This window comes from Scatophagus argus, chromosome 6 (genome assembly GCF_020382885.2).
Source record: "Scatophagus argus isolate fScaArg1 chromosome 6, fScaArg1.pri, whole genome shotgun sequence".
In the NCBI taxonomy this organism is placed as follows: Eukaryota; Metazoa; Chordata; class Actinopteri; family Scatophagidae; genus Scatophagus; species Scatophagus argus.
The window spans coordinates 807,907-831,261 of NC_058498.1; the positions used below are offsets into that span (position 1 = coordinate 807,907).

The following is a 23,355-nucleotide window of genomic DNA, read 5'->3' on the forward strand; positions in this document are numbered from 1 at the left end:
TATCCTGTTGCAAAACCATTACATGGTGCTAAGCGTTAAATCAAGCCAGTGAAGGGGAGTTAAGCTGGAAAATCTGACAACTTTGAACTCACTATCCATGCTTCCCGACAGCGTATCAAGGCATAGCAGTCTAATCTGCATGAGAACTATGCACTGACTAAAAACATCCCCGCGTGCACGTGGCTCACGTGCGTGCGCCTGCCCACGTGGACTTTGGTATCTACTTTGTGAAAAACTTCAGCCTCTGCCTTCTTTTATGATCAATCCTCCCGTTTCCAGATCCCAGCTTCTACGGACCGGACGAGTTATACGAAAAATCTGAAAAAGAAATGAAAAATAAAACAAAAAACCAGCATATTACATGATATATTGAAAAAGATCAAATGTAGTGCCTGTGAAAACCTGTATTATAATGCTCTTCTGAATACTGAATACAATAATTGTTTGTAATTGTTGAAATTTCTGACCACCAGTAGCCTTTGCTGTCTGTCAGGCCCCTCTGATTATAGCTAATGTACAATAATCATAAGATATAACTGCATGCTCCTCCATAATCGCCTAGTGAACTGTTAGGATGACAGCAAATGAGAAAAAAAAGACAAAAACCAGATTGTTACGTTGCTGTTTTGTTTCCTCTTTTTCTTACTTCTCCCTGTATGCCTCAAACCTTTTTCTGCTCACCGTCTCACCCCCCTTATGGTCACCTCTTCATCCTCACACTCTTTCATCTCGACATGAAACTGCCACCGTGCACCTCCACCCTTTTCTACTCTGTCCGTTCATCGTCATTGATCTGACGGGTGTGCCGCCATGATGACTGCCCCGTGCCAGCAGCGGACCGCCGCAGCCTCGCTGGGTCTGAATCCGACAATCTCCGGCTATGTTTTAACATCAGCAAACACCCGGCTGGTCTGGCCTCCCCGCCCTCCCCTCCCCTCACCCACATGTCCATTGACCAGCAGGCTGAGAGCTCTCTGCGTGGCTCAGGGTGAATCCCCCTCCTCCTCCCCAGGCAGTTTCCTGCAGGAGACTCAATCGATGGCCTCAGCCTTTTTCTGCAGTGCTCAGCACTATCCAGGACTGAATCCCCCTCCTTCCTCATCGAGCCTCCGCTGCGTCTCCCTCGGCAGGACTTCAAACGAGCTGCTGCACCTCCAGGATGAAAAAGGTCTAGAAAGAGGTAGCCAGCACCTGGGAGACCCCCCCCCCTCCCGTCTCCCCCTCCCTCCCCCCTCTGTCTCCCAGTCCCAGGCCAGCTGGGGTCGATTGGCTTGTCTAGCTCACCTCCAGTGGCTCCTCTCCGTTTTCGACTAGCAGCCTGTCGATGCAGCTCAGCTCTTTGAAACTTAACAGTTTCTTCGACTTGTGCATCTTTTTTAGGCAGAGAACTTTGAGTTGACAAACTTTGTTGATGAGCAGACTGTTTTGTTAAAGGACAATGCCACTGATTTTGCGAGTTGTCTGCCTTACATCACAGCTAAAAGCCTTCCAAAGAATGACGGGGAGCTTTCAGTTTTCTGGTAGCGCAGACTGTTGTGGAAAGCCTTCAGCTGTGACGCAGACGTTTCCTCACATGCTGTCGACTTCAAGGTGTTAAACGGCAGGTTTATCTGTGCAGTACATTTCATAATCAGAGGCAACTCACAGCATACATAATAAAAAGAGCTAATTTGAATCAGTTCTTAGTTCCTCAGGTGTGCTGCACATTTGACCACTTAAGCCCATTTTTATGACTTGATTTCGCACTGAAACTGTGAAACATGACAGCAGGCTTTGTTGGCGGTGTGCACAATCTGTACTAGATGCAAAAACATTGGCATGGTCCTTTAGAAAATGAAATGGAATAGAAAAGAACAGAAGTCTTTGCGTCCAGATCCAAATTACCGGGAATTCGCTTTTCTTTTTTTTGGTTTTTGGATGAAATCAGCTGCCCAAAATTGCCCACAGCCACATGTTTTCCAGCCTGATGGTGTTTTCAGTATTCCAGCTGATCACCAATACCAGTGATCGATCAGCTCGATGGGCATTCCTTGCTGTCTTTGGCCCAGCCCTCTGGAGGCGATGCTAACTGTAGCTAACCCAAGACAATCTCGAGGAAGGAGAGCTTTATCTTGATCCCGAGCGTCGCTGGGCGGACCGCAACTCGCTGCAGTCTGAGTCACACATTCACATCATCACGCCGCCCTCACGTATCCCATCATTCCCCTCTCGCTGCCCGACAACATCCTCATCCTGACCACAGCTCGTTCGGTTCCCCCATCAGCGGCCATCGACTTCACCTGCTCACCTCCATCCTCACCCAGAACTGACTTAAACCTTGTGCCTCTACAACTCTTTTATGGAACCTGGCGGCGTTTTCTGCCGCTGCCGTCACACCGGCTCACGGTCCGGTGTCACACTTTTGTTCAGTGTCAGCTAGTGCCCATTAGTTGTGTCTGGTGCCATTGTTGTCCATCGTCTGTGTTCTGAAGCTGTGAGTTTGCACTGACTTGTCCTGCTGTCAGCTCTTCTGTTGTCACTCTGTCGTTCGCTCTTTGTTTCTTCTCTTCTTCCCTCTCACACTGTTGTTTCTGTTGAACTGGTGAAGTGTAGGCCCATCCCTCTCGGCCCCATTAGTGACTCCATGTCCACGCAGACTCAATTTACTGGAAGCAAGATGTGCATTTCCTATGCAACAACGACAAAAAATAAAGACGCTAATGCTCTATCGACCCTCTGGGTGGTTTTCTGTTGTATCTGTGTGTGTGTGTGTGTGTGTGTGTGTGTGTGTGTGTGTGTGAACCCCTTTCTGTCCTGTTGGCTGCTTTAATCTCCAGCAGTGCATCAGATTCTGTAAGATCATCGTGAGTTTGGAGCCCGGCTGTCCTGTGACAACCACAAATCTCCAAACAGGTTCCTGAGCTCGCTAAAAGAGCCGGTTTTCAGCTCATCCCAGAGGCTTTTTACACAGTTTATTTAGCTGGACGCAGGAAGAGGAGGACGAAGGAGAAGACGTCTGTGTGGCCACTGATGGATGAACATCACTGGCTCTCTCACAGTTCCACCTTGTGGGTTGTGTTTGAATGATCTGCATGTGACTCTTAATGAGTTCAGACTTTGAAAATGTGACAGCTCTGCTTCACAGATCTGTGCATAAGACAGGATGAGGTGGTAAACAGTGTTCACACGCAGACAAGGAGGGAGTCGTGATGGCTGACTCTCATGTCATTGCTGCTTCGTGTGAAGTTTGGACCGATGGACAGCTGCTGCTTGATACCTGACTGATACGATCCCACCCACATTCATCTGCAGGACAGAGTCTGCTAGTGTGTGATGTTCCCTAAAATCCAGGCAGAGTGAGACCTCTCTGTCCGACTGTTCCCACTGTTCGGTCTGTCTTTGATCTAACAGGCTCGTTCTAATCCGGTCCGATCTGCTGAGGTCAGCGTGTGTGTGTGTGTGTGTGTGTGTGTGTGTGTGTGTGTGGTATCGAATGCCACTAACCCTGTTTCACTGTTAAAGGATTTCACTGTCTCCTGGAGCTGAAGGAGAGAAACCATCCGATGGCTGAGTGAATTCCTTTTCTCTTTGTTCTGTCCTGAAGGTGAATCTACGGGAAAACGTTCAATCTCCCACTCACCTTTTCACATTGTGGCAGCTCTTTACATTACGGCTCAGTAATGACGTGGTGAATAGTTTGATAATAAAGGTAATAATCAGGTAAGACCACGTGATGGGTCAGGATTAACATTGTGAGGTTCAGACTCACATTTATGTAACAGAGTGATAATGAAGGAACACAAAGCAAAACCGTTCATACCGCAGTAACATTAGTAACACCTGATGATAATTTACTAATCCAGGTTGATCTTTCACAATATTGGAATAATACCTTCAGTGTCACATGATGGTTTTATCAGGGCCATAAGTGGATTGAAAGCTGGTCATCACCTGATAATAATGAGGACATGTGGGCTGCTATCACATTCAAAACTGCCAGACTGTAATCCTGACATTCATCCTCTCATATGTTCCTTCACTTTGTTTCAACGTCAAGCTGCACAAATTCATGTTTGCACAAACGCGTGTTATGTGTTTCATGTTGCCAACACGTGTTGCATTCAAATTTCACCTGAGTGCTTCAACATGTCTGTCTGTCTGTCTGTCTGTTTGTCTGCCTGCCTGCCTGTCTGCCTGCCTGCCTGCCTGCCTGCCTGCCTGTCTGCCTGTATACTTACCTGGCAGGGGAGATACCATGATCACCAAGGTGGTTCACCCAGGGCGAGGCTCGGCCATTGCACTCCGGTTGTGCTGACCCCTGCGAATTCCCCAAATGTGGGAATCTCGACTGCATAATTTCTGGTAGTGGGGGACTGCGTTCGCGCTCTCCCCTGATTTTTTTTTTTTTTTTTTTTTTTTTTTTTTTTTTTTGGGGCAGTCGTGGATCAGCGGTTAGGGTGTCGGACCCGTAACCGGTGGATCGCTGGTTCGATTCCCCGTCCCGGTGTCCATGGCTGAGGTACCCTTGAGCAAGGTACCTAACCCCCACTGCTCCCCGGGCGCTGCACGCGGTCGCCCACTGCCCCGGGTTTGCTGTGTGTGTGCACGTCACTTGGGTGGGTTAAATGCAGAGCACAAATTTCGTTGGAGTGAGTTCCCTCCAATGACAAAATATGTCACTTTAATCTTTTTTTTAATCTTTAATTTGTCTGCCTGTTTGCCTGCCTGCCTGCCTGCCTGCCTGTCTGTCTGTCTGCCTGCCTGCCTGCCTGCCTGTTTGTCTGCCTGTTTGTCTGCCTGCCTGCCTGCCTGCCTGTCTGCCTGTTTGTCTGCCTGTCTGCCTGCCTGCCTGCCTGCCTGCCTGTTTGTCTGCCTGTCTGTCTGTCTGCCTGCCTGCCTGCCTGCCTGTTTGTCTGCCTGTTTGTCTGCCTGCCTGCCTGCCTGCCTGCCTGTCTGCCTGTTTGTCTGCCTGTCTGCCTGCCTGCCTGCCTGCCTGCCTGTTTGTCTGCCTGCCTGCCTGTCTGTCTGTCTGTTTGTCTGCCTGCCTGCCTGCCTGCCTGCCTGTCTGTCTGCCTGCCTGCCTGCCTGCCTGTTTGTCTGCCTGTTTGTCTGCCTGCCTGCCTGCCTGCCTGTCTGCCTGTTTGTCTGCCTGTCTGCCTGCCTGCCTGTCTGTCTGTCTGTTTGTCTGCCTGCCTGCCTGCCTGCCTGCCTGCCTGCCTGTCTGCCTGTTTGTCTGCCTGCCTGCCTGTCTGCCTGTCTGCCTGCCTGCCTGCCTGTTTGTCTGTCTGCCTGCCTGCCTGCCTGCCTGTTTGTCTGCCTGTTTGTCTGCCTGCCTGCCTGCCTGTCTGCCTGTTTGTCTGCCTGCCTGCCTGTCTGCCTGCCTGCCTGTTTGTCTGCCTGCCTGCCTGTCTGCCTGTTTGTCTGCCTGTCTGCCTGCCTGTCAGCTGTGAGAGGGGACAGCTGATGTCTGCGGTCTCTAAACACTGTGTGACAACAGTCTACAAGTCTGTCCAATCAGAGAGTGGACGGATCCACAGACACGACCCACTCACAGTCTGCAGTGTCCTCCATGACAGACACTCAGCTGACTGAAGCTTATCAGCCCAACTCTTTCTAAACTGAAGTAAAGAAATATTCTCCCACAGCTCACCTCCTCCTCCTCCTCCTCCTCCTCCTCCTCACCCCTGGTGTGTGTTGTGTTGTTGTGGGTTGAGCTCAGATTCCCCCCCAGGTGCTGGGCGGAGGGTGGGAGCCGCCTCACCCTCACCTCTCAGATTTCAGGGAGGGAGACGACCGCAGAGGAGTGTGAATAATTCAGTCAGCCGCCACCACCGGGCATCACCTTTCCAACGCACACACTCACACACTCACACACTCACACACACACTCACACACACACACACTCACACACTCACACACACACACTCACACACACACACTCACACACACACACTCACACACACACTCACACACACTCACACACAGCGTGACCTGATATGCCCCCACAGAAACAAGCTAAAGGTCAGCAGGTCAGGCTGTGAGAAGACCACACCCAGTCAGCAAAAATAAACATCATCATTTTGAGAATAAAACCTTTTCTTACACAGAAATCTGCTTTTGCAAAGTGTGTGGGATTACGTGACAAAATGAAGGACAGAGGCAAAGGAAGGGTCCAGGTCTGTAGGGATCTGGTCTAGACGCTGACGGTGTCCACAGTCCACAGACATCACAAGGTGCAAGCATTCACTTGAAAGTGTAAGGACATGAAGTTGCAGACCTGCAGTGAAAGCATTCAAATGTTCAGATCACCTGTGATTAATGTGACGATGGAGCAGGTCAGCAGCAAAACATTTTATTTTATTTTCAACATCAACATGATTCTCGCTCTGCCTTTGCAACAACACCAGAGGTCCTTTTAAAGCGATTCTTCATGTAAGATGATTCTGGAGCTTTGTTAAGGTTTTAGCTCCGCCTCTGGCCACACCTGGGCTCATTTTCTGGTTGTGTGGATGCAGAAGGAGGAGAGCGAGAAAACGTTTGTAAAGCAGCAGTAAAAGGTGAGCAGAGAAATGCTGCTGGAAACTGAACTGTTGCTTGCAGCTGAAGTTAAAAGACTGTGGATCGGATCCTGTGGGGGTCTGGAGTCTCTTTGTTTCACCTGATGGCCTGATCCACCACGTCCATCAGCCGAACTGAATCCATCTTGGCTCCTTCTGCTGGTTTAATCCCTCGGCTACTGTCTGCTTCTCTCCTCGTTGTGTTTGTGAAAACAACCTCCACCTGAGCTCCGGTGTCTTACCTGGCTGTGACATCAGGACAGACGCAGTCTGTCACTGCAGCTGAAAGGTGGCAGGTGAGGAGCAGTGTCGTCACTGCTCCTCACCTGCCTCACCTGCCTCACCTGCCAGGCCGATGGATTAGGAAATGATGCTAACGGAAGGACAATAAAATGGCACCTTTCACTTCCTCTTTTTATTGGTTTTTAAGCTCATCAGGAAGGATGACACACTCTGTATGTAGAGATATAGAAAGACTGCTATAACGAACATCTCTGGGTTACAGTCTGATGAGACAGCTTTGACGAGAATTTGACCAGTTTCATTCATAATGTCTTATTAATTTTTATTTGCCAGGGGGTCATCTGTTTGCGTGCAGGAAGCGAGAGCGATGGAGCGGCGGCAGCGTGGAGCCGAGGATGACGTATGTGTTTGGTCAGAAGAAAGCAGTCTGAGCCTGAATCGTCCTGAGTGACCACCAGGCGGTCGGTAACGAGCAGACGAGGCCGCGTGGGCGGGGACTTTCAGGGTTAATGAGGGAGCTGATGCTGCTGGGAAACGACTGGACGCAGGTGAGGACACGCCTGACAAACACACGCCTGCAGGCAGTGCGGTGAGGCGTGGAGATGATGGACGAGGAGGTTAGAGGGCGCACAAAGTCGGGAAACACGTCTGAGAATCACACACTTCAGCACCGCTCAGCTTCAGCTGAGCTCAAGCCTGCTGTTGGAGCAGCGTTTGTGTCTTTGTATGCCTAAACGTTAGCGTGTCAGTTCCCCTGTTTGTCCAGTAGGTGGGGCTGCAGGGACAGAGAAGGTATAAGTAGGCAAGGAAGTAATCACAGGAAGGTTTGCTAACTGGAGAAAGCACACAGTTTTTTGACCGTCCGATGGCATGAGATGGTGTGTATGTTGTTTTTTGTTTGCATGTTAACAAGCCTGTGTATAAGGACGTTAAGCGTGTGTGAATCAAATCTCAAATACTTACCTGGATGGACAGACGGTCTGCAAATAAATGCACAAACATGCACTCATAGAAGTCTGGACTGAAGTGTGGCAGGTACTGGTGTCTGGTAGGGCTTTTCATTTCTTTTTCTTCTGCTACAAATCAAGTCACTCCACCTGCTGTGTAATAATGTGAGTAATGAGGGATGAAGTGGTTGTTGTAATGCAAAGTCTGATTCTACGTGCACATGTAACAGTTAGCATCTTTAACGCTGAGCTAACGTTAACGTGGGCGTGAACGAATCCTGGACTGAGATCTATCAGGTGACACAAACACGACTCCACATACGAATAGATGTCCAAGCGTTTGATAACAAGTGAACTTAAAAGCTGATGATATGTTAATGTGTTAACAGCTTGTTTCTACTGCCCCCAAGAGGCAAAAGAACTTAGTGCAGGTTTAAGTAATTTTCAGTCGTACTTTGGACTTTCCATCCGACTTTACTGAATTAAAGTTTTTAGCTGTTTGTCTCCCGGGTTGGCTCATCCATCCACATTGAGCCACGGTAACCACGGTGACACCACCTTAACGAAGGGCCACAGACACGCCCTCCCCTCCCCCGACTCCCCCTCAGCTATAATGAAAGACCAATTAGAGGAAAGGATTAAGGCGCTTCACGTCTACACACAAATTAGCATTAATCAAAGAGTCACTCTGGTGTGTGTGTGTGTGTGTGTGTGTGTGTTCTCCACAGTGAATAGTGATGAGCTCCAGGCTCAGTGTGAAGTCGTATAATTTGCTGCTGGTGTTTCTGATCAATACCACACCCACCACAGAGCTCAGCCAATGGCAACAGGCTTCAGGCAGGTGTGTGTGTGTGTGTGTGTGTGTGTGCTGGTGGTTGATCAATGGGTGAACTTCCTTTTGTAGTGATAATAAAAATCCAGACTTGTCCTGTGAGAACTGAGCTAAGAGTCCGTAGAGCAGAAAAGAATCCGAGCAGCAGTCAGAGAACAGAACCTTGTACGAACACAGGCTGCGTATCAACATGGATGACATGAGAGCCGTCCAACGTGAAGCCAAACACCTGGACGCCCCCCAGTGGCCGGCTGCAGTGCAACTCATAAGCCCCTCCTCCTCCATGTTAGCAGATGGGACATGAGCCAAACAAAAACCTACAAAAAGTACACATCAATTAAACTTTTCACAAAGACAAAGACGGTTTCTGTCGTTTTAGATCGTTCTTGTCACGCTGATGATGTCTTACCTTGAGTTGTATTCTGGTACTTCAGTGTAAGTAAACAGTATAGTAGTTGTACCTTTCAGTACTTTGATCACAGCATGTTCTGGTGTGATGACTTAAAAGCCCCAGAATATGTCAGGAGGAGTTTGCTGATGAAGAACTAATAATCCGTCTTCCTCCTCCTCCTCCTTCGTCTCCTTCAAGGTTCTTCAAACAGACAGCTGGTCGTGATTTTAAGCGCCTGATCTTTAAATATGATTTTATCTCCCAGCAGAGGAGACATTTACTCTGACAGGTCAGCATATCCCTGAGGAGGAAACTTACCCTCCTGCTCTTCCTCCTCCTCCTCCTCCTCTTCCTCTCATCTCCTCCTCTCTTATTATCTCATGTCAGCTCGACTCCTCCACGTCCTCTCATCCCTCTTCATCTCCTGTCACTCCTTCCCCTTCCTCCCTTCTCTCCGTCTGTTCTCCCCACCTCGTTTCTTCTGTCTTCTCTCCTGCTTCCTCTGTGATTTACACTCACTTCCTGTAAGTGTGTGTGTGTGTGTGTGTGAGAGATTTCTCCTCAGGTCTTTCAACAAAGGAGGATCAGTCACATAATGCTGACAACCCATGCAGGAAGAATCTGCGAGTATGAACACCATATTTATAACCAGGTAAATGTACTTCCTGTCTGTGGCCCCTGGCTGCGAGCTCATTGGTTCCTACTGAAGAGTTTAAAAACTCCTCACAGGTGTTCAGTTTCACCTATAAACCAGTTGCTTGCTTAAGTTTTTTTATCAAGCACACAGGTGGAAACTGTGGAGGACTATTTTCAGTGGCGGAAGAATACACATTTGGTGCTGCAGTGTGTGTTTGCGGCAGCAGGACGGTGTGTAAACTGTGTGTGTGTGTGTGCGGATGGTGATGAAGTTTGGCTTGTTGATGTGTTGTTACCTGAAGAAGAGGAATCAGGCTGTGATACACACTCACTCAAACACACTTCGGGTTAACATTCACTTCAGCCTGGACAGGAAGAGAAAATCAACAGCCTGATCCTTTAAACAACAACGAGCACTTTTACTGTTCTGAGAGTAAAATCAATTTATTTTCAGATATTAGAATTTTTAAATGATATGTAAACCCAGCGCGTGCACGCACACACACACACACACACACACACACACACACAGTGACAGACCGAGTGTGAATATTGAACTGACTTATCTGGTGACACACCAGGCCTGACTGTCCAAATTAACACACACACACACAAGGATTACAGGGAGAGAAAGACTAGAGCCATAGGATTGCTTTATTTAGTCGACCCCTTCAGCGCGCACACACACACACACACACACAGTTTGATGAAGGTTTGCATGAAGCCTTATCGCTCAAGTTTCCTCCTGCGCTCCGTTCCAACCGAGGCAACTGTAATTTCATGGCTTCTGTGTTTGCCATGTAGACACTGTGTGTGTTTGTGTGAGTGTGTGTGTGTGTTGATTATTATTCAAATGTTTTCTCTTGTACAACAGGCGCAGCTACATGTCAAACACAGCAGAGGACATTTAACAGTAACAACAGTGTTGTCAGGCTGATGTGTTTGAACCAATCAGCACTGAGTGGAGCTGCACTTCCTCTAATGTCCACCAGACGCTGCTGTGGTCAAACTCTGACTACATTGAAGTGAAGTGGAAAACTTCCAGCCTCACGAGATCTTTAAAAATCTCGGTTGTCTCACATCGTAGACCGGACAGTGCAACAATCCGTCAGACCCGCATTCCGTGTGATGCCCAGCAGGGGGCGACCCCGTTGGTTTCAAGAGATCTGAGTGTACGTAATCTTCTATTGCTAACTTCTCCATTGATTTCTGACCTCGGTCAACAGTTTCCCGATGAGTTTATGGTCTCAGTCGTTGGTTCCAAGTCTTCCTCAGTGCAGCGTGATGTTCATGTTGTAAATGATGGTCCCTTTTACATCCAAAAAGACCGTAAAACAGGAGAAGCTTCAGGACGGGGCAACTTGTGGTCAACAAGCTAGTTTTGGATCAGGTCCACGGTTCTGACTTCCACATCGTTCTCTCATTCCTGCGAAATCGTGTTGTTGTTGTTGTTCAATGTTTGAATGAATGTTGCTCATTACTCCAGTGAACAGGACGAATCTGAAACAGATTCAGAGTCAGTAACAAACAGTAAATCTGACAGGCTGTTTAACAACAGGACTATCAGCTGTCAGCTGTGTTACTGTCCCCAGATCAGCCTCCACACTTTCCCCAACAGATGAGAGTCTGTGTGTGTGTGTGTGTGTGTGTGTGTGTGTGTGTGTGTGTAGGAGGAGGGGTTGAACTCCACCTTTAACCTCAGATGATATTCATAACAAGCTGTGACACAAACGCTGGATGGCAGTGAGAAGAAGCATCCTGAAACCATTAAGGCACTTTGTGTGTGTGTGTGTGTGTGTGTGTGTGTGTGTGTGTGTGCGTGTGTGTTCTGTGAAGCGTGGTACTGTACGATAATTGAATTTTGATGAAAGCCACATGGCTGCTAACTCGAAATGGAAATACAACACACACACATGCGGTGTGTGTGTGTGTATGATAATTAAACAGAACTTGCTGTTCAGGATGTGAGAACCTTCAGTGGAGATGAAGTTACAACACATTTCCTGTGTTGTTAACATGAAACTTGAAACGTGTACTTCAACACGTCAAGTTTTCACAGCCAAAGGAATTCACGACAACGAAAAGACGAGCAGATGATCTGATGGATCATTTACACCGCGTGTGTGTGTGTGTGTGTGTGTGTGTGTTACTAACATGATGTCAGCATTTCATTTGAAACGATTATGGTGACTCGTCGATGTTGGTGTATGGCGAGATGAACTGAAGCCGAATCAGCCGATAAACTGTTGATGCGGTTAATGCAGATACTTAAGTTAATGTAAATATTACTCTGCAGGGTCAAACACAAAACGTGATGTGTGTATTAATAATCATCACACTGTGATTTAAGGTTTACTGGCCTGAGACCAGCGTGACATACCAGTGTGAGACTCTGGACGTCAAATATTTAACCTCATCTGCTTTTTCTAGTCCAAAACGAGCCAAATCTGAGTCATTTACATCCTTTATTGTTCTTCTTCTACTCTGCCTTTGCTGACACACTGCAGTTTATCTCAGAGTGTTACTGCCACCTGTAGGTCAGAGTGTGAACTGACAGCCTGGACTGCGACAGCCATGAGATGAACGAGAAAAACAAAACCCACTCGATTAGCACTCAAACGCAGCACAGGAAGCGTTTTGATGTCACATGCTTCATGTGAAACATCAAAGATTCATCCTGTTCTGCAGACTTCATCACATTTATTTCTTGGACAAACTGATGCTCTGTGTTACGTCAATCTGTGATGATGGCACACAGGCGAACAAATACTTTGGTACTGAAGTACAAGTAGGAATACCACAGTGCAGATTACTTCAGTAAAAGTAGAAAGGTATCAAAGTACCAAAAGTTTTAGTACTCAGTATTCAGAAAAATCCATGTGGTTTGACTGGATTGACGCATTAATGATGCAGCAGGTGAAGCTCAGGTTAACAACTGCTGGGTTCATCTGTACCAGTAAACAACAGCCACATTCAGTAAACACAACAACAGAGAAACTTTATTTACACAGTTTTCATGGAAAAACAATATATTACAACTAAATGATCATAAATAAAAGGAGAGCCCACAGTGAATGTGTGTGAAAATGTTCAGATGACTGATGTGAAAGCTGATGGCTGATCAGCAGGAGGGTGGAGTGAAACAAGTGAAAACATGCAGAATGGTCCTTTAATGTCTTCCGGTGCAGGTCTTTTATTCTTTCACTGTTCACTTTGTGTCGACGGAGTAAAACGGTTTCTTCTCCGTGCTGGGAACACTGACCTGAAGACAGAAAGAGACGTCACAAGGACCGACAGGCTTTCCTTAACAAATTCACCCAACCAAAACCAAACGAAAGACGTTTTTCATTTATTTATCATTTATTTATCATTATGTATCCACTGTTTTGTTTTTGCTTTTGGTCAGGGCTGATACTGATCATTAGTCATCAAAGAGACCAGTAAGTGATCAACCGTCAGTGTGCAGATTCAGATTAATAATACAAAACACCGTCAGGATGAGATGCACGACAGCCCGATGGAGTCGGAGGGCTGTGATTGGTGGATGTTGTCGGTTCAGGAATCCAGCGTGGGATGCTGATGCAGGAACGTGTCCTGAACGTGTCCTGCCTAAACTGACTGAAACCCTTTGGCTTCGGCTCCTGCTGCTCCACAAGCTCTGCACAGGAAGGAGAAATCTGAAGAGCCCAGCTGGAGTCACGTCTTTGTTCCCTGAGGAACATCACTCAGGTTGACTTTACGCTCTGATATTTAACTGCTCTGACCTCAAACTGTGTGTGTGTGTGTGTGTGAGACCTTCAATTCCAAAACTCAGACTTTTCTGCACAAAATCTTCTCTCATTTGTACTCACTTCAGTTGGAGCTTTTTGGCTTGTTTTTGTATTCACAGTTTTAATTTTGGTGGTGATTAGACAGAAACGTCCCACTGCCAGCCAGCAGTCCGTGACAGACAGACAGACAGACAGACAGACAGACAGAGTCTAACTGCCGTTAACATTACGTTACTTCTTCTGTACTGTGTTTCGTTTTTTCACTGCTGTCTCACGGTAACAAACGCATTTCTGCCATGTTTACTGATGTTGTTCCAGAAGACGTGGATCAGATCCCTGAAGCCTGACCAACCATCCTGAGCAGACACACATCTGCTGTGACTCCGCTTTTCTCAGTCTTGATTCACATCCAACATCTTCCCCCCACTTTTTAATAATCAGTGCAGAGTCACAACTCATTTCACTGCTCACAGCACCGTAAAGGTCTGATACTCAGACGTCTTTCTGATCTTACAGCGTTCCGGACAGCGTGTGGGCGTGTCCGGGTGTGTTCACAGGGACAGGTGTGGCTTCCTGTAGGTCTGGTTGGTGATGGACAGACGGGTCAGCCGGGCGCCATAATAATCCACGATGTAGTGTGATCCGTCTGCTGGACCGACAATCTGCAGGGGGTGAAACACAGGAGGCAGGTAAGGCTTCATCCACAGGTGGGAAGTCACACCAACATGCAAACCCTGACTGAGCAGCTGAACCTCAAAACGACCACTGGATGACACTGACAGCTTCTCCTTCATGCTGTGTTACATTTACATAACGTGTTTGCACCACATGACCTTAGAAACCTTCAGCGCTCTGCACGTTACATCCTGTTGAGCTTACGCTTACATTAAGTGCCGTCACACTCAGCTTTAAAATCCCTGATCCGTCAAACACGGCGATGATATGCATCATGTTCAGCCCAACCATCCATCCACTGCTGGTCCCCTTCACGCCTTCCTGTGATGGATCTCCAGCCTCTATTATCTAAACAGGAAGGAGCGACTCGTCCCTTCACCTCCTGTTTGTCTCACTCCGGCCGTCTGTCTTCGTCCTCTCTGAGTCCATTAGGAACTTCTAGAAGGATCAGTCATCCTGAGGGCCTCAGAGAGACGCGCCGCTGCAGGATGGATGCACATAAATAATAATCAGAAGGTCGATGCCTGTTTGTGCATCAGGCTCGGCCGTCTGAGCAGTTAGCCGCTAAAATATGAGGCTCTGCCGCCACACGCCACGCTGAAATGGATCCTCTGGGAAACGAGGAACTCTTCATCACGGGTGTCACTCTTAAAGAGGACATGAAACGCTGCTCTCTGATCAGCGGGAACAGAACACAGCTCTACTTCCTGTTCTGCATCATTAAAGACGCTTCAAGAGACCGTGGCAGACCTTTCCTATTTTCACATTTTAACAGTTGGCTTACTGGCGGAAAATTAACTCAAATAAACCAAAATCTCAGCTGTAAATGTCTGATCAAATAACTTTGACTCAAGTCCACTTACGGGTTTTTTGAGACACCTTCAACAGTACATCGCGTTCTTCTTCAGGGGATTTTTGTCAAAAGTTTCCTGGCTTGGATCAGTGAGCTTGTGGACATCTGTTTCTACCTGCTTCCAGCCGCCATGCTAAGCTAAGCTAAGCTAAGCTAAGCTAAGCTAAGCGGCTGCTCTGTGTCGCTTCACACTAACTGCTTGTTTGTGACTCACCTGCATAGCGATCAGTATGAAGTCAATCAGGGTGCCGATCCCACAGAAGCCAACAGTACAGAATTTCAACAGGCCTGAGAGACACACATGGATCCAGAATTACATAAAAATTACATAAAACAACAGGAAACTTTTCTGAACAGACAAATTTCACCTAAAGTGCCAAAAATAACCATCTCCATCATTAGACTTGTTATAGTTCAGAATGGCCCAACAAACTAACACACAAAATTAACGCTGATAATCAATTTGATCAAAAATGCCACATTTCTCTACTTAGAACCTGTGAGGATTTCCGCTTTTCTCTGTTTTGGGTCTCAGTTGAATATTTTTTGACTGCTGGTTGGACGAAAGAAGACGATCTGCTCGCAAGGCTGTAGTTTTTCCTCTAAATGCACAGGATGCGGTTTGTTCGCTGACAGAACCTTACCCTGTTAAATCTTTCTGTGTAGCCTGATCTGGGCTTGTTTGCTACTTAACAAACCCACCCATAAAATGGTTTGTTTTTTGAAATAAATCTGATTTGGCTCAGCTCGGCTCAGCTTGGCTTGGCCTGGGTCGACCTGTGCCAAATCAGGCCAGGTGTTTGTGAGTGCAGCTGTCCTCCATCCAATCCCCCCCCCCCCCGCCGGCACCACACACACACACACACACACACACACACACAGAGACGAGCGCGCGCACACCTGCAGCCTTTCAGCCTTTGTATCGTTGCAGGTGTCTCATTAAAGGAAGGACGAGAGCGGACTCGGCCTGCTGATAATAACTCATCCTTGTTGTGGTAATCATAACTGTGAGTCTTCAGCTCATTACAGTCCACTGTGTGGAAATCAGCGACAAACAAGGCCGCATTGAATGCAATTTGAATCCAGGCTGAAAAACCGCAAAAACATGGAAACAATTAAATGGCAAAGCCGCCCGTTGCCATCAGTGCATTCACACTTAAACTGGAGGAGTGTGGAGCTGCAAGTCCTCAAATGTCCACTAGAGGGCTCCACCCAAACTCCGCCTGTTTTGAAATGAATGTGAAATCCTCCAACTTTTTCCTACAAATTCTGCAAAGTTAATCTGCTGTTATTTGCAAAATGAATCCTTTATTCTACAGAAGATAAATGATTCTGATCAGTTTCCCAGAGCCCAAAGTACCGTCTTCATGCTGTGTCTCTTGTCCAACCCAAATACTCTTCATTTCGGTACTTTTTTTTCTTACAAACTGAAAGAAATTCAAATCAGAAAATTCTTCTGATGTTAGTGAGCCTGTCTTTACTCCGTGCGAGGTGGTGTTTCATGGTCACTGTGGATGTGATTCAAGAGAAATTAAAGATGTGAGCAGCGTTGATCCAATCCTCGCACTGCCTCACATTATCACACAAGGCTGACTTCCTGTGGTCGCAGTGACTACGACTCAATACCAGCATGAAGATGTCCTCATGCAGGGACTCTTAACAAACATTTGTTTGATTTGTGCCAGACGTTTAAGTTTAAACAAAAGTTCACCACATGACCACAGCCACACAGTTCACGCTGAACAACTTTTCATTGTCACGGTCTAAAGATTTTACTGACCAAACTTAAGGAGGAGTTTGCTAAAGTACCAAGCCTATAAGAGACAAAATCCAAAATGGCTGACTTCCTGCTGGATTTAAGTACTTTTATTTGTAGATCCGGGGATAACACACAAGCCTAGAGAATTTCGCAAATGTTGGTGAAACTTGTTCTTCATGACTCAAAGAAGAGTTTAATTGACCGACGTGTAACTGAACCCATCACAGTCCCAGCTGTGAGTCGGGATGAGCGTGAGTGTACCTAATGCAGGATATCCCAGGTAGAAGCGGTCTGCTCCCAGCCAGCCCAGAAACAGAGATAAAGCCACAGCTACTTTGTAGGAATAACCACTCCTGAAAGGAAACACACACACATATTCATTTCAGGGTAATCAATGAGACCACAATGATTATCACAATCAATAAATAAGTTATAGCGAGCGTCACTCTTCATGTCAAAGTGTGGTTTAAGACGATGAAGCGTAACACTCACACATTTCGGCAGGGGATGGTTTTGTTGAAGCCAACTTCCTCCCCGCTGAACCTGAACTCCGTCCCGTTGGAGAGACGACAGCTGATGTTTGGAGCTGGGAGGCACTCAACTGAACACACACACACACACACACACACACACACGTTGACTACTGAAGCCATCTGAGTGGCACATTTCAGTCTATTTCAGCTCGTGTCTTGTGTTTTTTAAATCTTTTTATGTGAATGGAATTTACATGGAATTTCATGTTGTGCTTTGAAGTGCCTTTTGGTTGGTGAAAGGTCAGAAAGCCGTGACGTCGTGTCACACTCACCCCACGCTGTCGTGTCCCTGCAGTTCTCCGGCTCCTGCGTGGCTTCATCTATCTTTGGATCTTTACAGAGATACGTGAGGAGAGTGAAGGACTTCAAACCAGCTGACATCAGCGCACACACACGTGTCACACCAAGAAAGGATTCATCGTCACAAAAATAAAGAATAACACTGTGTTTACATTGTTACGAATGCTGTGTTGCGGTCTGACATGTTGTTGTTTACTTCTCATCACTGTGATGACGGATCTCTGACTGAACTGATCAATAACACCTCAGGCAACTATCACTTCAGGGGATGATTCTGGAAGGTGGAGTAACAGCTGGGAGCTTTTATATTGCCCCCTTTCTCTCTCTATCAAGGACAAAACATACACACAATAAGCAGACATAAATGAAACCGGACTGGAAACGACAGTGTGTCAGCTGCTGACAGATTCAAGGATCGAGACTTAAAGTACAAATTCAGATTCATATCTTTCCAGTAGGCAGTTATACTTAAACTAAACCGTGCGTAATACGAAACAGACGCAATACTGCAGAACAAACGACTGATAACGTAACGTTTTACACTGTTACACTGTAATATCGTTAAGCTAACTGCGGCTAACGTTAGCGACCGTCTTCAGGTAAATTATCCTCCTTTAGAAAAGGCCAGCAATAATTAAAGGATATTGCCCGAGTTTTAAGTTGTCGCAGCTCTCCACCTCCTCCGCCAAAACGAGCTTTAAATGAGAATAAACGCTGTAAAATAAGAGGCTCCATATCCCTGAGCGCAAACAAACCAGCCATCTCCGGGCGGCCGCCATGTCTGGCTTTGTCACGTGACAAAATGATGCATTCAAATATTTACGAATAAATGGCGTTCAGATTTAAGTCGTCAAATAATGTTTTTCTAAGTACACTTTGAGATAAAACACGTTTAGTTTTCGTGACAGGTAAGTGTCAGTGGCTTTTATTTTATTGTTCATGTTTAACAAGCCATCTTTGTGAATTATTTTTTGTGAACTTTAGGTTTGTAATGATACATGGAATTTGCACGTGTACACAGATTTATTTCATTTTGTATATATACAAAACAACCTGACTTGACCTAACTGCTAAACTGACAAATTTGTCAACTGAAAACCAATTCCCCTATTTTGCTTTCATAGCAGCTTGGTGGGATCAAAAAACACTATAATACAGTAGATTAAATAAAAAGTCATAAAACACATAGAACAAAGAACTGAGACACCACCAGATTTGGTTTTTATCATTTAACGTGATTTTTTAGGGATGCATGGACATTTTCCGAGTCAGCTGAAATCTCTGAACTTGTGCTGAGAGGCAATATTTCCGACAGTCCCTAATGCAGCATTAAAGCGACACTGATGCCAAAGTGGATCCAGTTCATGTGAGTTTTTCACCAGTTCAGAACCCTTTCAGATCTCTCTGTTTTCTGTGAATCCATCATTGACTGGTGGCTATAACATCTGACTTCTTATCCGCAGGAAACATGGCGAAACGAGGTATTTTAAACCATATTTAACAAGCCAATTTAACATGCTAGCAGCTAGCCAGCTGAAAGCGAACTGCTGTTATCAAGCTGTTGGAGGAGAAGTTGTTTAATGTTGTGTTAGCCCAGTTAACGCTCAGAAAAACACGGGAAAGTGAAGTCCGATGTTGTCGTTGGATTAATAATCTGCGTTTTCACAAGACGCAGGTGGTTGAAGAGTTTTTTTCTTCGGTTTTCAAAGTTTGATGCACCTGTTGCGCCTTGAACCTGCTGGCAGCTCTGAACAGATGTAAACGGTTTAACCGTCGCTGTGTGAGATACACGTTCAGAAATAGAAAATATGAAGGCGAACAAACGTATTTATCGATTAGTTTCCACATATCGTTTCACCCCTCCCCTCTGAGCTGTTGAGTTTCACTTCCTGGTTTCTCAGGTGAGTTTACAGGTGAGCTGCCCCCCTCACACAATCACAGATTTGCGAGTGCAAGTGAGACCTTCAGCTTGGTTTCGGCCTCATTATTTGGTTTGAAGGTTTGGAATGCTGTGTAGTTTGTTTGTCCTCCTGTACGTGCTGATAAAGTGGGTGAGAGCCTGTAGTAGTTCACGCGGGCTGATAACGACTGTTTCACCTGCCTCACAGAGACGCACACCTGAATGCAGCTCACGACAGTCTGACTCGCTAACTGCCTTATTGGTGCTGAAGTTGCGCTTAGCTTCACGTTTTCAGGTGAAAAAAACAAGAAGCAGGTGACGCAATAAATATATACGTATAAGTAGTTGAGAAATATATGCCAAATTAAATGTATTTAAAAAGCCACACTGTACTATACGCACGTATGCAGCAGACACACTGCAGGAGTTATATTTGACTATAACCTGATCTCAGCGTGTAACTTCACTACATTAGCCTAAACATATGTGTGATCTGACAACAGGGAATGGACATCATGTAAAATTCTGAGGCAGCGCCACCATTTTTGGGGGACAACGTGCTTGCTGTCGTTGTCTGTCACTGGTCATTTGTCATCTATCACTTGTTCATAATCAGAAATATATAAACAACATGTGAGAGACAGATTCTCATATAAAGAGAAATTGTCAACAGAGAAAAGGAGTGATATCATTAGGTTAGCTATGCTCACTGAATGCTAACATAACACCGGCTAATCATAATCTACAACAGATGAAACAGTCGAGTGCGATGAAGCACCAGCTCCTACAACCGGTGAGGCAGCTGAGTGCGATGAAGCTACGGGTGGAACCACAGTTGACCCAGTACAAGAGCGTGAAAAACTGTCTGAAAAACCATCTTATTGTGACGGGGCTGGTTAGCCAGATTCTCAAAGGTCAGTGGGTTCATGTGTCTCTAGATGTCATCAAAACCATTATCACGACACTGAAGAAGACGCTTCTCACAGAGATGGCAGGCTCTGACTTTACGGTCAAGACAAGTCCACAGCACATTCAGAAGATTATCAAGGCGGTGTACAAGGACTTGCGTGAGGACATGGGAAGCGTAAGGCTGGTCCAACTAAACCTGCTGTTACAGGAAGAGCTCATTTACACACACATAAGTAAGGCTCTGAAGAGACATCTGACACCACCAAAGAAGACCGGCATTAGAAGATTCTTCCGGTGTGTGTTTAAGGCCTTAACAAACCACTGATCACAAACACCGTCCCCCGCTAAGAGTGATCACTTGTGGTCTCGGGGTGAGTGAGTGGAAAGACCTTTTCACAGCAGACATTTTGACAGCTTAGATGAGTCATTTGCAGGGTGCTGGTATTGTCCATGCTGGCTCCTGCTATGACAAGTCAAAATGTCTGCTGTGACAAACGTCTACTGAGAACCGAGGACCCGCCTCACGTCCAGCTGAACACCCTGTGCTGCCAGCCTCAGTCGGGCTGGTAGCACAGACTGTTCAGCCTGGATGTGACGCAGGACATCAGGTTTCAGAGCGGGACAGGTGCCTCAGTGTTAAACACTGTGGCCTCGCAGCGACAAGGTGACGATTCAGTTCCAGACCTTCACCTTCTGGCTGTGAGGAGAACATGTGCTCCTCTGTGGGGTTTAAAAATCAACAGGATGACTTCATCTAACAAAGAAAAGAAGATGGATCAGTCAGCAGATCAGAGCATTCTTCACTGCACTGGACGGAATATATAATATTGCTCTGTTTTTCCCTGGGGATTTTGTCCTTGGGATGGACCAGTTTCTGTCTCAGTGTAGTCATTGGTTTGAAATGGACCGGGATGTCGTGGTAGTTGAAAATTCTTCTTAGTTTTTTTTTCTGATAATCCTGATACATAAGAAATAACAATGTTACTCCTCTTCCTGTTATTGTCCTTTTTATTGTTGGTGGGTCTTCTTTTTGTGGCTTTGGTGAGTGCCCAGTTGGGGTAGCCACATGTTTTTAGGGCTGACTTGAGGTGTTGTTGTTCCTTCACCTGTCCTGCTGAGCTGGTGGGGACTGTCTCAGCTCTGTGATGCAGGGTTCTGATGACTCCCATCTTGTGTTCCAGTGGATGGTGTGAGTCAAACAGTAGGTATTGGTCTGTGTGGGTGGGTTTCCTGTATACTTCCACATTAAGGCTTCTGTCACTGGTGAGGCTACTTGACGGGGTGGAGTGGGTGGTGGAGGACATGATCCCACCGGAGAATGAGGAGAACAGAAAGGACACACCTCAGGAGTGCCTCTACAAAAAAGTTTCCAGTGATATTTCCAGCAAGCGCTTAGTTATCCAGAAGCGGATGAGTAATTTAATGTACCACAACCTGCAGCCCAAAGGACAACGGCCACTAATTATGGACTTGATCAACAGCAAAGTGGACTATTTTATGAAGATGATGTGGAACTGGGTCAACCAGCAGGCACAAGAACTGGAGAGACAACCTGATGTCACAGAAACGTGTGAAAAAGGAGATTTGTTTAGCTCTGGTAGCGCCAGTTCGGTGGCCATTACGTCATATATGCGACTACTGGGTGTATAAGCTTTCCATTTATGCCTTTATTCTGTGATGCCCACATGTAATTTTACCACATTTTGTGTCGGTACCACGTAATGCAGTGCCAACAATCCGTGCGCACGTCACGTATTTCTGTGAGGTTGTTGACTATGATGGATGATGGAACTGTAAATGGGTTTTAATTTGTAACCAAGTGGAAGGTTTAGTGTTAATTTTCTTTATTAATGATTCTGCTTAATCAGTTAATTGTTTGGTCTGTAACATGTAAGCTGGTGTTTGGTTGAGTCAAAGGACTTTGCTGGCTGTTGTTAAATGGCGGGTGGTGTAATGTCATCAGGGTGCAGTTCTGGCAGTAAAGGACCTTACAACTGCCTTCTAATGTTCAGTTCCACCAGTACAACCACAGACTCCCCACTCTGCTGGAAGCGTTTGCTCTGGTTAAGTCAAGTCAAGTCAAGTCAACTTTATTTGTATAGCCCATTTTTACAAGCAGTTTGTCTCAAAGGGCTTAACATAACATCAGCAACATCCTCTGCCCTTCGACCCTCACATCGACTAAGGAAAAACTCCCAGAAAAACCTTTAACAGGAAAAAATGGAAGAAACCTCAGGGTGAGCAACAGAGGAGGGATCCCTCACCCAGGACGGGCAGACGTGCAATGGATGTTGTACAGGCAGGAAAGCAATTAACAACATGAGAAATGACATTACTAAAAAGATAAGCAAAACAAAATCTCAACTGTTTAGTTTCACTTTTGCTACCACCTCAATATGATTTTAACATTTCACAAGTTATAAGAAAATTATAGTAATGAAAATTATAATGAACTGCTGTAACATTCATGTATTCTTTTTTTATGTGATGTTGAGAATCACTATCATATCAGTTCGATTTCGGCCCGTAGGGAGAACCACCCCGCCCATAGTCGGTACATAGAGGAATGACAGGCAGATGTCAACAATACACATTGGGTTGGTCATAGAGCCGGCTACAGTTCAACTTGAAGATCTGGATGGAGAGATACCTGCAGAAAGATACAGAGAGAGAGAGAGAGAGAGAGGGAGGGAGGGAGAGACACAAGACTACGAGGAGCACTGGACACACAGTTAGTGACATAAAATAATGAACTGCATGTTAATCTGACGAGGGGAGAGGATAGAAGAGGAGAAGGAGGAGGGGAAACTGCTTGGTGGATCATGTTTGTGTCCCCCGGCAGCATAGGCCTATAGCAGCTTAGCTATGATAGAGATTTAAAGATTAACAGTTAGTCAGACCTATTCTACCTGTGGCTATATATCATGAGGTGAGTGAAACTATGCCTACCAGCCCTACACACTTTATTTGGTGCTAACTATATGCTTTACTAAACAGAAAGGTTTTAAGTTTAGTCTTAAAAGTGGAGGTGGTGTCTGCCTGTCGAACCCAGATTGGCAACTGGTTCCACA

At 46.1% G+C, this 23,355-nt stretch overlaps 2 protein-coding genes and 1 non-coding gene across 12 annotated transcripts in view; 2 read left to right on the plus strand and 1 right to left on the minus strand.

Moving 5' to 3' along the window:
* The first annotated feature begins 4,209 nt into the window (after window positions 1-4,209).
* Window positions 4,210-4,373, plus strand: LOC124061266. Its single transcript, XR_006843712.1, has one exon. It is a non-coding gene; the product is annotated as a U1 spliceosomal RNA (small nuclear RNA).
* A 4,194-nt stretch (window positions 4,374-8,567) lies between these two features.
* Window positions 8,568-18,285, minus strand: tm2d1 (TM2 domain containing 1). 2 transcript variants are annotated; one of them, XR_006843685.1, is made up of 7 exons: window positions 18,121-18,276; window positions 17,448-17,521; window positions 17,135-17,243; window positions 16,904-16,995; window positions 15,098-15,171; window positions 13,357-14,017; window positions 8,568-8,594 (listed from the first exon to the last, which is right to left on the minus strand). XR_006843685.1 is itself a non-coding variant. In XM_046392737.1 (7 exons), the coding sequence occupies exons 1-6, from the start codon at window positions 18,252-18,254 to the stop codon at window positions 13,907-13,909; spliced, it is 594 nt and encodes a 197-aa protein (XP_046248693.1). In that variant the 5' UTR covers window positions 18,255-18,285; the 3' UTR covers window positions 12,558-12,847; window positions 13,870-13,906. The 2 variants fall into 2 exon arrangements, 1 of the variants encoding a protein (XP_046248693.1); XM_046392737.1 differs by lacking the exon at window positions 8,568-8,594 and adding an exon at window positions 12,558-12,847 and having other exon boundaries at window positions 13,870-14,017; window positions 18,121-18,285.
* A 456-nt stretch (window positions 18,286-18,741) lies between these two features.
* patj (PATJ crumbs cell polarity complex component) overlaps window positions 18,742-23,355 on the plus strand; it is a 69,998-nt gene continuing 65,384 nt past the window's right edge. For 6 of the 9 annotated variants that reach the window (XM_046392727.1, XM_046392728.1, XM_046392734.1 and 3 more), the window contains exon 1: window positions 18,742-18,841. The gene's annotated coding sequence lies outside the window, so the exon portion shown is untranslated. Of the gene's footprint in view, window positions 18,957-18,981; window positions 19,377-19,421; window positions 19,671-23,355 lie in introns of those variants that run through there. The other 3 variants (XM_046392729.1, XM_046392730.1, XM_046392731.1) reach the window with 3 other exon arrangements.